Genomic DNA, 13,821 nt, shown 5'->3' on the forward strand with positions numbered 1-13,821 from the left:
TCAACATGTGGCATTTATGGTACACGCTTATAACTGTACTCATAATGAGGAGACAGGATATTCGCCATACTTCCTGATGTTTGGACAAGAGGCTTGTCTGCCAGTGGATATGTGTTTTGGCCGTTCCTGAGAGGGAGAGGAAGTAACAAAACATAAACAATATGTGGACAAACTGAAGAAAGAGTTGTCATGGCAACAGAGGCATGTAACAAGAAGCTGAGCTATGGCAGCAAAGTACGACCCCAGAACCTGCAGGAAGAAGACCGGGTTCTTATTTGAGCCTTGGGTATCCTTGGAAAACAGAAGTTAAAAGAGAAGCGGAATCTGCAGCCTTACGTGGTTGTTGGAGAGCTCTCTAACTCACTTGTGTATCGGGTAAAACCAGACTGGAAGGGGAGTAGTGAGAATTCTTCATAGAGTCCACCTGTTACCAATAGGATTTCCCAGGAAAAACTGTTTATCACAGAGGCCTGCCACCAGATCCACTGATATCTCAGGAGCAAGATATGAGTGGGATTAGTCAGTTGAGGAAGCGGAGCAGGAGAATTCAGAAAGTGAAGAAGATGCGCAGTATTTCTGCAGAGCAGTTATAAATGATAGCTGGCTAACTGAATAAGCAGGAGTTCATTAAAAAAGAGAGAAAATAAACTTACAGTCTAACAAGTAAAAGTCAGTTTTGTGGTATGTCACTTTAAAACTGTCCATTTTCTCATAGTTTGTGTGGCATGTAGAGCTTGCAGCATAAGGTGTGATTGACCATAGAAATATATAAAGACTAGACCCTGCATTTTTTGCTGGAGCGCATAAAATACGGGCGCCATGTTGAAGCGGTCCTACCTACTCGGCTACACCAACGCAGCAGAAGATGCCCAAGCACTGCGGCATATCTGTGTTTAAATCAATGGACTATCAACTCCAGGGCTCGGGGGATAACTTGTCACAAGTAAGATGAACGTACTATTGTTTGTCTTTTGGGAATAGAATATTACTGTACTGTTTTTATGTCCACCAGTGACATGCAAGCTAATGTTAGCAGTTTAGCATGTTTTTTGCCGGTTACTTTTTTCTGTACTTAAAATTTCAGATTTTTAGATAGACCTTATGCAAAAGCAGGGCCATAATTTTTGTGGGTCTAAGTTTTTTTTTTTTTTGGTTTGACAAAGCAAGTACGTAGCTGCCTGATTTAAAAGGTATCCAATTTGGTTAATCAGAGACTATCCTGTTTTGGTGAATTGTTTTGTGTTTCAGAAAGGAGTATAAACCGCTGCATTTTTTTTTTTTCAAATTTTTCAGTCCGACCTAAGATCTGTGGGGGATATTTAAATTTTTTAGTTTTTTGTTTTGATGTATTTTTAAAGATGGATAATAGGTCAGCTAGAATTTGGTTAGTAATGTCCAAGGGCTTTTATTAATGAGGAAATAAATACTTAATGGGCTGAAGGGTGTGGATGAAGAATTGCTGAATATAAGTACAGGTTGGTTCATTGAGGGTGAAGTGTTCTTGGGGTGCATTGTAGAATAGAGAGGACCCATAGCGCTATATCTTGTTTCAAATCTGAGAATACAAGTTGACGTCTGTTCTGTCGCCATCTTGAGGCAACTTTTTGAATAAACAAAGAAGAAAGTTACAAACAACACAGCTGAGGTAAATACTATTTATTGACTTCATCGGACAGTAAAATCATTAAATACCATAATCCCTAATGAGCAGCTACATCATACAGTTGCTCTGCAGCAGTGTGCTATCAGGGCCGTCTCAAACAGCATTTATCTGGCCAGTCGAAAACAACAGTCTAAGAGAACAAAGGTTACTGCATCCCAGAATCACACACGGCAAGAAAATAATACAGAGAGAATTTGTTCCAACACATCCTACATTTTATAGCATCATCTTGTTACTGAAAAAAGCAACAAAACCAAAACGTACCATTTTATAATTAATTAGTGTAGATTATCCATTTATACAGAAATATCTAGGAATCATTCTGGATTTCATAGAACAAAATTAAGCATTAAATAATTTGGTTCTAAAGATTAGACACTTTTGACAGACGTGTTAATAGTTGCAGTAAATATACACATTGGTGAGGATTGACTATATACACTGCATAATTAGATACATTTTGACCTATTTGAAGCTAAACCGGTCTGGGGATTGCAGAAAGTGTGTGTGTGTGGGGCGGGGGGTCTTGCTCAGAAAAAAAAGATCCTGAATTTTGTAGGAATAAATCAGCGTCTAAATGGCTAGAAATGGTCTCTTCCAGCTGGTAGACTGAAAGAACCTGAACCTCTTACAGCAGCTAAGAGGTTTGTTTTCAACACATCAGGCTGCTTCTCTGTAACGGATGTTTGAAAGTAGAAATCAATTGTTTGCATAAACATCAGAGCGGATGAGCCAGTGCAGTGTTAGCAGTACACATTTACTTTACAGCGTGTGTGAGTGTAGAAAAGCAGATTCTCTTTCAATGAAGAAAGAGGTTACAATCAAAATCTGATGTGCATCTCGTAACACATTACGTAAATTTATCCTCTTTAACACTTCTCAAGCAGATCTTTGAAAACAACATAAATTATGAACTATGGAGAATCTAAAATGAAAGAGTATTCCTTGTTTGTAGATGTTGCCATCTACAAACATTCAAGGGTTCGTCTATATGTCAGGATGACGGTTAACTGGTTATGGATGGAGATGGAGACTGGGGGGCTTCCAGTAAAAAAAAAAAACACAGAACAGGAAAAAATACTCACCAAAGCTACCTGGTTTTACTAAAACTGTTTTAAAGAGTTTATGTGTCATTAAAGTGCTTGGAACAAATGCATTAAAGTAACCTAAAGAAACTAAGAAACCTTAAATATTTACCAGAAACAATAAGTAATTTGCTAGAGTCAATATATTACTCAGTATACTGTTTTTATGACCTCATTGTATCTCATTGTACATCTTGTGTGCGTGTTCCTGTTCAGGGCTTGGTGGTTGGAGTGACTACAGGACCTACAGGCGCACTGACAGGAATGACTCCAGTGGCCAGCAGGATGATGATGAGAACAATGATGAGCACGATCACAACGATGACTACGATCAGCTTGACGTTCTTCCACCAGTAAGAGCGCGCCACTTTGTGAGACGTCTGCTTGAATTGCTGAGACTGGAGAGGAGAGATATGAGAAGATCACTCAAAATGTCAATCTCACCATTCTTCAAACAAATCCAACGATCCGTCCATTCCTGGATGAGGGCACATTCAAAGAAAAAAAAAAAAAGGCTGCCAGTTTTTGGATTGTAAAGCTGTGGTCAATATAGTAGCAGTGTGTTAAAAAATATGAGTACAGCTCAAAATCTTTGGCAGAACTTTTATTTCCATGCATTGGGAACACTGCACATCAAATCATGAAGAAAAATTCATCAATCTTTTAATCATATTACAGAAAACAAAGAAAAATGAACTTTGTTCTGTTTAATAAAATAGGTGTCTGTAGTTTTCTTTACAAACTCAAATGTTTATTGTATAAACTGAAAACCCCTTAGGATTTATCATTCCTGTGAATCACTAAACTAATATTTAGTTGTATAACCACCGTTTCTGAGAACTGCTTCACTGCTGCTGGGAGTCGACCAACTTCTGGCACCTCTGAACAGGTACTCCAGCGTACCTGAAACGTCCCTATTCATGATGCTTTGCACCACCATGCTTCACTGTCTTCAGTGTTCTGTGGCATCAGTATTTGGGGGTCGTCTGACAAACACAGGCGTCTTCTAATTGTCACAGAGCTCACCGTTAACTTCAGACCTTTTTTGATCACCCTGGAGCTGGTCTTAGGCTCAGTCTTTGCCATTCTGGCTATTCTTCCAACGATTCCACAGGTTTTACTCTCCTTTTTAAAGCATTGGAGATCATTTTAGCAGGGCACTCCATCATCTTCTACACTTTTTTATATGTTTTCTCTCTCTCTAGTCAACTTTTTAATTAAAGTACACTGTTCTTCTGAACAGTACCTGGAATGACCAATGTTTGGCAGGTTTTGGCAGGAGAAACGCATGTAGAGCATGTGCTAACATCATCCTTAAATAAGGGCCACCTGCACAACACGTTTCTTCAAAGAATGAATGACCTCAGCAATTAAACTCCACTCTGCTGTTATTTTGAACACACCTCTTCCAATGAGTTCTTCAATTACAGAGACTCAGGAGCATGTAATAATGAATGTTGGTTCTGTTGGTTTTTTATGACTCTACTACACCTACTAGGAAATTATTTGCCACGTGGTCATATGATTTCTAATAAAAACTGTGAGCTGGTTAGTTGGACTGCTGCCATTTTGAACACATCACATTTTCTTCTTTTTTGGTATATCAATCATTTGTTTTTGCTTTTTAATAAAATGAAACAATAATGAAATGCTGTTTCATAGTTCTTTTCAACCAAAAAGGCATCTTTATGTGATGGAGCAGTTTAAAAACCCATATAATCATGACATTTGGGCATTGGTTCCTGCTAGGTTCTCCAAGCATAGTTCCTATCAAGGAAAATGGTTGGATTAAGCACAATTCATAGACCTTTGTGGAGCAACATCACAGTAAACTAGGGAGATACCCTTGAGCCAGGCCAGGGGAAGGTAACTTGTGGCTGAGCCATGACTACTTCAGACCAGGTCACCTAAGAACAAAGCCTTGGGCACTCGGGCTAAAAACCCCCCCCAAAAAACATAGGATGTCGATTGATTGGATTGGATCTGGTAGTGCTGGGCAGACTTGACACCCAAACGAGAACTGAGGCTAAATGGAAAAAGTTTAGATGAGTTCCCTCTCCGCAATTTTGTATCAATTTCTCTGGCTTCCTGAGGGATGCTTGGGACATGCAATCTCACCTGACTAGGTTCAAGGCCTCCCCATCCAGGAATAGTGGTCAAAAGGTCCCAAAGGCAACTGAAGGACTCCCTGGTGGACACTGACGATGATGGAAGCCTTCCAAAACCTTTACAGATCTATGATCCCAAGGGTCTCCTAATGCCTGATTCACACGGCAAGATAATTATGTTGATTATTCATCCGATCTTCCACTTCCAATTATTGACCTCTTTGAAGCTAATTGTTATTGTTAGCCTGTTGTTAACGCCATCATTATTGTGATGGCTCTAAAGATAACCTTATGAAATATTCCTGCTGTGTGTGGTGTGTTAAGAGTGATCTCGTCTGCTTGGAAGGACGTCAGGACGCCCAATATCCTAGTGTGTGGGACGCCCCTCAAGGCCAAACGAGCATGCAGCCTGCTGAATGGTGGGAAGTGTAGCCAATTAGAAAGCGATGTGAGGTGTTTACCGCTGTCTCCAGTCCTTTCACTAAGGCTTTTCTTTTTGTAATGTTTTTTCTCTGTTAAAATTAGTCAAACTATCACCATTGTTTCTTCCTCATTGGCCATGTTTATTACTCTGAACTCACATTTGATCTCAAGAGTTTTGCGAGATTTCCAGTCTGACATCTGGATGTTAGTGAGTAAAATCTGTTTGTGTGTGTTGTGTTGTGCTTGCCGTGGTGTAGCTGCACACCACACCAAAGATGTTATATCTACGATTATTTAATTGTCAATTGTGGGATCTCTCAGATTTTGAAAATTAACCCAGAAATTAAGTAGCTGTCTGGTACCTGATGGCCAAAAAAGCCAGGCGTGTGTAAATATGGTAAACAAATGCAAAAGGACTTTTGGTTGACCTCGAAGTTGTGGGAAAGCATTCTGAATGTCAAAATACAGGTCCTTCTCAAAATATTAGCATATTGTGATAAAGTTCATTATTTTCCATAATGTCATGATGAAAATTTAACATTCATATATTTTAGATTCATTGCACACTAACTGAAATATTTCAGGTCTTTTATTGTCTTAATACGGATGATTTTGGCATACAGCTCATGAAAACCCAAAATTCCTATCTCACAAAATTAGCATATTTCATCCGACCAAAAAAAGAAAAGTGTTTTTAATACAAAAAACGTCAACCTTCAAATAATCATGTACAGTTATGCACTCAATACTTGGTCGGGAATCCTTTGCAGAAATTACTGCTTCAATGCGGCGTGGCATGGAGGCAATCAGCCTGTGGCACTGCTGAGGTCTTATGGAGGCCCAGGATGCTTCGATAGCGGCCTTTAGCTCATCCAGAGTGTTGGGTCTTGAGTCTCTCAATGTTCTCTTCACAATATCCCACAGATTCTCTATGGGGTTCAGGTCAGGAGAGTTGGCAGGCCAATTGAGCACAGTGATACCATGGTCAGTAAACCATTTACCAGTGGTTTTGGCACTGTGAGCAGGTGCCAGGTCATGCTGAAAAATGAAATCTTCATCTCCATAAAGCTTTTCAGCAGATGGAAGCATGAAGTGCTCCAAAATCTCCTGATAGCTAGCTGCATTGACCCTGCCCTTGATAAAACACAGTGGACCAACACCAGCAGCTGACACGGCACCCCAGACCATCACTGACTGTGGGTACTTGACACTGGACTTCTGGCATTTTGGCATTTCCTTCTCCCCAGTCTTCCTCCAGACTCTGGCACCTTGATTTCCGAATGACATGCAGAATTTGCTTTCATCCGAAAAAAGTACTTTGGACCACTGAGCAACAGTCCAGTGCTGCTTCTCTGTAGCCCAGGTCAGGCGCTTCTGCCGCTGTTTCTGGTTCAAAAGTGGCTTGACCTGGGGAATGCGGCACCTGTAGCCCATTTCCTGCACACGCCTGTGCACGGTGGCTCTGGATGTTTCTACTCCAGACTCAGTCCACTGCTTCCACAGGTCCCCCAAGGTCTGGAATCGGCCCTTCTCCACAATCTTCCTCAGGGTCCGATCACCTCTTCTCGTTGTGCAGCGTTTTCTGCCACACTTTTTCCTTCCCACAGACTTCCCACTGAGGTGCCTTGATACAGCACTCTGGGAACAGCCTATTCGTTCAGAAATTTCTTCTGTGTCTTACCCTCTTGCTTGAGGGTGTCAATAGTGGCCTTCTGGACAGCAGTCAGGTCGGCAGTCTTACCCATGATTGGGGTTTTGAGTGATGAACCAGGCTGGGAGTTTTAAAGGTCTCAGGAATCTTTTGCAGGTGTTTAGAGTTAACTCGTTGATTCAGATGATTAGGTTCATAGCTCGTTTAGAGACCCTTTTAATGATGTGCTAATTTTGTGAGATAGAAATTTTGGGTTTTCATGAGCTGTATGCCAAAATCATCCGTATTAAGACAATAAAAGACCTGAAATATTTCAGTTAGTGTGCAATGAATCTAAAATATATGAATGTTAAATTTTCATCATGACATTATGGAAAATAATGAACTTTATCACAATATGCTAATATTTTGAGAAGGACCTGTATTTAAATGAGGCACGTGCCAAGCTCCTCCTGGTTGAGATAAGATCACTTAACAGATCTCCTTAAATCAGACCACATCTGCTTCTGAAGAGGCGGAGTTAACAAGTCTGGTGAAGGAGAGTCCAATACCCTGGTAGAGGTGGCTAAGGAACTTACTGGCAACAAGATGCAACAGTGGGATGAGATTCAGTCTCAGATGCTGAAGGCCCTGGAAATTGTGGAGCTGTTGTGGTTGACACACCTTTTTATTTTCATGTGGAGGTCAAGCACAACTTCTCTGCAATAGCAGAAATGGAGGTCCAGTTTTTATAGATCAATATTTTCCAATCTAGAGCTGCATAACATATGGAATCCCAATCAAAAATGCAATATTGAGATGCGCATTATCGCAATCAAAATTACTGTTTGGATTAAATCGCCTCTCCTCATCCTCCTCCCATTCTTTGCATAGTAGGAATCTAACAACAAGCACATTAACACTTGCCATGCTAGAAGCAGAGAAGTAGGGATTATGAAGATCACTTTGCAAAAACACTTTTTAAAAACCTCTTTTTGAAAAGGTCATGCAAGCCTGGCCATTAACTTAAGTATGTGGTTAGTTACTAGTTAAATACTAGTAGTCCCCCTTCTATCAAAAGAACTGAGGTGGTATGAGCATCTGCTTTACCACACAACAGAACCATGACATATGTGACATTTTACTTAAATTAAGACAATAGCTAGATGGAGTTACATTAACTGACATTTTGAAAACTGTGACCATGAATGAGGAGATTTAAGGACATCTTGATCGGTAGTGCAGTGACGTCTTGACACCTCTGACAAAAACAAACAGAAAAGCCCCCCCCTTTCTCATAACACTACATAGAAACACATCGATATAGACAAAACACTATTCCGGACCAGTTTTAAGCAGTATTACATTTACAGGAAACTTATATTTCATTATATTTCTATACTTTCAATCATATTGATACCTCACAACATTAAAAGTATATCAATTTTTATGACTGATTTCCTTATACATGCACTCTTTTAATATTCCTGTGTCTATAACAGCTGATTCATTTAGCTCCCTGAGACTTAATCAGAACCTTTAATGAACACCAAAATTAAAGTATGACATGGGTTGAAGAACACTGTGCAATGAGACATCTGATCCTGAGATAGCAAGCTGTGGAGTTAATGAGCTCATTCTCTTTACAGAGTACCTGACTAAAAAGCCCTCCATTAAAAGTTGCATCTGACAGTAGAAAAAGACTAAATATAAAACATCTTGTTCTGAGTTGTTTCTGATGACTGTCACTGCCTAACAACATGGATATAAAGCTACACATAGCAACCAACTTCTTCCCAAACCAAAATGAGAGCAAAAGCAATATGTATGTGTTAACACTGACCCCTGCTTGCAAATCCTCTGATTTGTCCATGAGGTCACCCAGCCTTTCTCCTCGTGCCAGGATCCGGTCCACATTCTGGGTCATGATGTTTGTCACTCCGTCCACCTGATCCTTCAGGACCTGGACCTTGTCCTTCGGCTCTGGTGCATCCTCTATTCCTCCCCGCTCCTATGATGACGTACAGAGAGCTCAGAATAAGGTGAAATACGTGTGTCGTCAACTTTATGATGTTTTACATTTTCATGGTTCAAATTATGAACTGCAAGATCACAGTAAATATTTAGTAAATTGGCCCAATATATGCAATGCTAAACGTGAAAATCCTAGAACGGACCAGAACAACTAGAAAGCTGTAATGTTGGTCTCTCTGGACTAAGGTTTAGACAATTCAATTCAGTTTATTTATATAGCGGCAATTCACAACACACGTTGTCTCAGGGTAATTTACAAAGTCAGTTCAATTGAATCATACAGATTTCAAGCTAGTACCTACATACTAATTATCGAACAGTGCAGTCAAATTCAGTTTATTATTCAAATTTGTCAAAAACTTTTGTATCTAAGGAAACCCAGCAGATTGCATCATTCAGTGCTCCTGGATGAGCATGTAGAGACAGTTGCTTGTATTGTGTCGTTGACTTTTTAGCAGTCCCTCATACTGAGCACACATGTAGCGACAATGGAAAAGAAAACTACCCTTTAACAGGAAGAAAGCTCCAGCAGAACCAGGCTTAGTGTGAGTGGAAAACATGCAACTGCGATATGGTTGAATTTTAACTGATGACAATATCAGTACTGATTCTTTTTTTTTTTTGTCATCCTGGTGTCCCCACCAATATCCATTAGCCTTAGGACTTCAGCCATTAAAACCTTCTTCATGTGTGGGCATCAAGGGCAGTCACAATCCATCCCACTGACCAGATACATTAATGGGATGTAGAGCTAAATGCGCTGCACTTCAAATAGAAACTCTAGTAAATATTGAGGAAAAGCTGCTCTTGGTGATTTAGATGTTGCAAACATTGATGTTGGGGTAACAGTTGTGACTTCATATAAATGTGCAGCTCTATCCTTGATGCTAAAATTGGATCAACAATGATTTACACATCCCTTTACTACACAAATTCTGACTACTTTATTTGTTTAATTAAAATATTGCATGTTTAGTTTATTGTTGTTTTCTTGGCCCATGTGACAAAAAGTATGGACACCCCTGCTTTAATGTGTTACTTGGCAATCACAGAGCCAGTTCAGCATTTTAAGTTAGGACACCAAACAGTTTGTCAAAATGTTGTTCAAATTAGTGTGTAATTTGCAAATGAAATATAAAGCAAGTCAAATTGCTACAAATCAAGTTGAAAACCACTCCATTTATTATGTGATGACTGTATTTTGTTTTCCATACTCAGTAATCCATTTTCCATACTTATCCAGACCTGCAAAATGCTAAAATCCAAATTCCATCCTTTTCAACACCTGACTATTAACCCTCACTACAGATGGACCAGTCCAGTGCCACTGAGACTGCATCTTTCTAGACTGCTTCCCAGCATGCTTCGACAGGAAACCAAGTCCCATTTTACGAATGCCACCCTGTTCTTATTAAAGGAATCATGGTGGTGTACTTGTACACTTCCTGCATTGAGGACAGATTCTTTTGGCCAATGAGCTTACCTGCAGTCAAATCATTTTAGTGTCAAACAAATGTTTCCAGAGGAACACAACCAAACATATAGGTTATCAAAGGAGAAACTGGAGCATTGAAGCAGGCCAGACACAAAGTTGCAGGTATAACCTTCATCAACACCTTTCCTAGTGGCGGTGGGCCCTGTGCAGTAAACTGGAAGCAGCATCTAAGCATGATGATTAGCCTCAAATAAGGAGAAAAGTCTGATATTATGTTGAGAAAAAATGGGCCTAAAAGTATTGAATGCATTCGTTAATGTCCGGTTTTCATCGTGTAAAGCGCATTGAATTGTCTTGTTGCTAAAATGTGTTATACAAATAACTTACCTTGGCTAAATGTGAGTAAACTGATTCTAAAGATTCCTGGGTATAGAAGTAGTAGATTAAACATCCCTCTGTTTAAAGGCTCAAAATGTCCCATCTCAGAGTCCAAAGTGGACCGTTCAGCATCAATGCAGTCACACGACATTAATGAGATTATGCTAATTCAATCTTTCAGGGTCAGTACAAAAACTATGTGAGGTCTGGTGGATTTACATCTTGTTATATTTATTTGGACACAGACTTAAGCAAAAATACAGATTAAACACTTGCTAGATTTTGTAGGAGTTTTTAACAGAATATTTCTCCTTTCTGCTGTTCTGTTCTTTCTAGAGCAGCCTAGGAGTCTGAAACGAGACGGCAGTCAGCTCCTTAACAGTCACGCCACTTGTAGCTTACTAGCTGTAGATTTCAACCAGTGTCACCCTTATTAGGAACACCAGGCTGTGGTCCGTTTGTTTGTCATGACTAAAACAAAGCTACAAAAATAAGTTTTCCTTTAAATCTCCTTGTGAAAACCCAATTTTGTGTGGCCTTAATTGTTCTGTGAGACAACTTCTTCATTTCTCCTCAATATTTGAACTTTTTAGTTAACATCAATATTGTTTCAGCTATGTGTGCCGTGATGAGCTGAACTTTCTTTTTAAACATAATAAAAACCAGTTTGGGAACTACTCCAGAAACTTTGCAACAATAAGCGGCTTGAAGGATCCCTTTAATCCTTGACTAAGGTAAATACAGGTCCTTCTCAAAATATTAGCATATTGTGATAAAGTTCATTATTTTCCATAATGTCATGATGAAAATTTAACATTCATATATTTTAGATTCATTGCACACTAACTGAAATATTTCAGGTCTTTTATTGTCTTAATACGGATGATTTTGGCATACAGCTCATGAAAACCCAAAATTCCTATCTCACAAAATTAGCATATTTCATCCGACCAATAAAAGAAAAGTGTTTTTAATACAAAAAACGTCAACCTTCAAATAATCATGTACAGTTATGCACTCAATACTTGGTCGGGAATCCTTTGGCAGAAATTATTGCTTCTATGCGGCGTGGCATGGAGGCAATCAGCCTGTGGCACTGCTGAGGTCTTATGGAGGCCCAGGATGCTTCGATAGCGGCCTTTAGCTCATCCAGAGTGTTGGGTCTTGAGTCTCTCAACGTTCTCTTCACAATATCCCACAGATTCTCTATGGGGTTCAGGTCAGGAGAGTTGGCAGGTCAATTGAGCACAGTGATACCATGGTCAGTAAACCATTTACCAGTGGTTTTGGCACTGTGAGCAGGTGCCAGGTCGTGCTGAAAAATGAAATCTTCATCTCCATAAAGCTTTTCAGCAGATGGAAGCATGAAGTGCTCCAAAAATCTCCTGATAGCTAGCTGCATTGACCCTGCCCTTGATAAAACACAGTGGACCAACACCAGCAGCTGACACGGCACCCCAGACCATCACTGACTGTGGGTACTTGACACTGGACTTCTGGCATTTTGGCATTTTCTTCTCCCCAGTCTTCCTCCAGACTCTGGCACCTTGATTTCCGAATGACATGCAGAATTTGCTTTCATCCGAAAAAAGTACTTTGGACCACTGAGCAACAGTCCAGTGCTGCTTCTCTGTAGCCCAGGTCAGGCGCTTCTGCCACTGTTTCTGGTTCAAAAGTGGCTTGACCTGGGGAATGCGGCACCTGTAGCCCATTTCCTGCACATGCCTGTGCCTGGTGGCTCTGGAGGTTTCTACTCCAGACTCAGTCCACTGCTTCCGCAGGTCCCCCAAGGTCTGGAATCGGCCCTTCTCCACAATCTTCCTCAGGGTCCGGTCACCTCTTCTCGTTGTGCAGCGTTTTCTGCCACACCTTTTCCTTCCCACAGACTTCCCACTGAGGTGCCTTGATACAGCACTCTGGGAACAGCCTATTTGTTCAGAAATTTCTTTCTGTGTCTTACCCTCTTGCTTGAGGGTGTCAATAGTGGCCTTCTGGACAGCAGTCAGGTCGGCAGTCTTACCCATGATTGGGGTTTTGAGTAATGAACCAGGCTGGGAGTTTTAAAGGCCTCAGGAATCTTTTGCAGGTGTTTAGAGTTAACTCGTTGATTCAGATGATTAGGTTCATAACTCGTTTAGAGACCCTTTTAATGATATGCTAATTTTGTGAGATAGGAATTTTGGGTTTTCATGAGCTGTATGCCAAAATCATCCATATTAAGACAATAAAAGACCTGAAATATTTCAGTTAGTGTGCAATGAATCTAAAATATATGAATGTTAAATTTTCATCATGACATTATGGAAAATAATGAACTTTATCACAATATGCTAATATTTTGAGAAGGACCTGTATATCACTTCAACCTTAAACTCTTCATGAATATTCAAACCAACCTTTAGACTACATTCCCAGTTACCAAACACTGCCATCCACTAAATATAACACTGATTGGTATCTTGTTGGCATTTTTAGACCACTGATTTAAACTACTTGCTGTTTCTTGCACACCACGCTTAATGCCAAACTATTTTTTTCATTTGGTTTTCAATAAAGTGCAAAGTAAACTGTCATCTTACAATGCTCTAGGTGTGAACTGAAATCTGAAATAGTGGAAGGAGTGCGAGTGTGCAGAGTGAGACCTCCTTATCCCAGAAGACAGCAACAGCCTCTAGACAAAACTGTATCTAGGAAACAAAGCTGGTTTTTCCTGCGTCATCTGTTGTCCGCTATCTCGTCTGATACTGTCCTTTCCTCTATACTTTTTGGTTCCCAGTTAATAGTTTTACAGATTGAATTCTAAATAGCTGTGTTAGATAATGCCCAAACTACACCTTTTCTTTCTGCTGAATCCCACATTCATACAGAGAATTCAGTAATATCCAACTTGTATTCACCTGCCACACCAACCAGGCTCAGTCTTTTCTTAATCTCTTCATACCAATGATTCCTTCAGGTCACACTGTATGGCTGATAGCTATCAAGTATCATTTTTCACAGAAAGAGAGACATTTGCCTGATTCACTAAGAGTTAGATTCGTGAAACTGACCTTGGTGTTCCAGTA

At 40.0% G+C, this 13,821-nt stretch overlaps 1 protein-coding gene across 2 annotated transcripts in view; it reads right to left on the reverse strand.

The window, feature by feature from the left end:
* LOC124878494 (vesicle-associated membrane protein 8-like) overlaps positions 1-13,821 on the reverse strand; it is a 34,348-nt gene that overhangs the window by 18,421 nt on the left and 2,106 nt on the right. The window contains exons 2-3 of one of the 2 annotated variants that reach the window (XM_047382462.1): positions 8,753-8,920; positions 2,993-3,146 (exon numbers count right to left, since the gene is read on the reverse strand). In XM_047382462.1, the coding sequence (XP_047238418.1) occupies positions 2,993-3,146; positions 8,753-8,920 (322 nt within the window). Of the gene's footprint in view, positions 1-1,641; positions 3,147-8,752; positions 8,921-13,821 lie in introns of those variants that run through there. The other variant, XM_047382461.1, reaches the window with a different exon arrangement.

The sequence above is a fragment of the Girardinichthys multiradiatus genome, chromosome 12, assembly GCF_021462225.1.
Source record: "Girardinichthys multiradiatus isolate DD_20200921_A chromosome 12, DD_fGirMul_XY1, whole genome shotgun sequence".
NCBI classification, from domain to species: Eukaryota; Metazoa; Chordata; class Actinopteri; order Cyprinodontiformes; family Goodeidae; genus Girardinichthys; species Girardinichthys multiradiatus.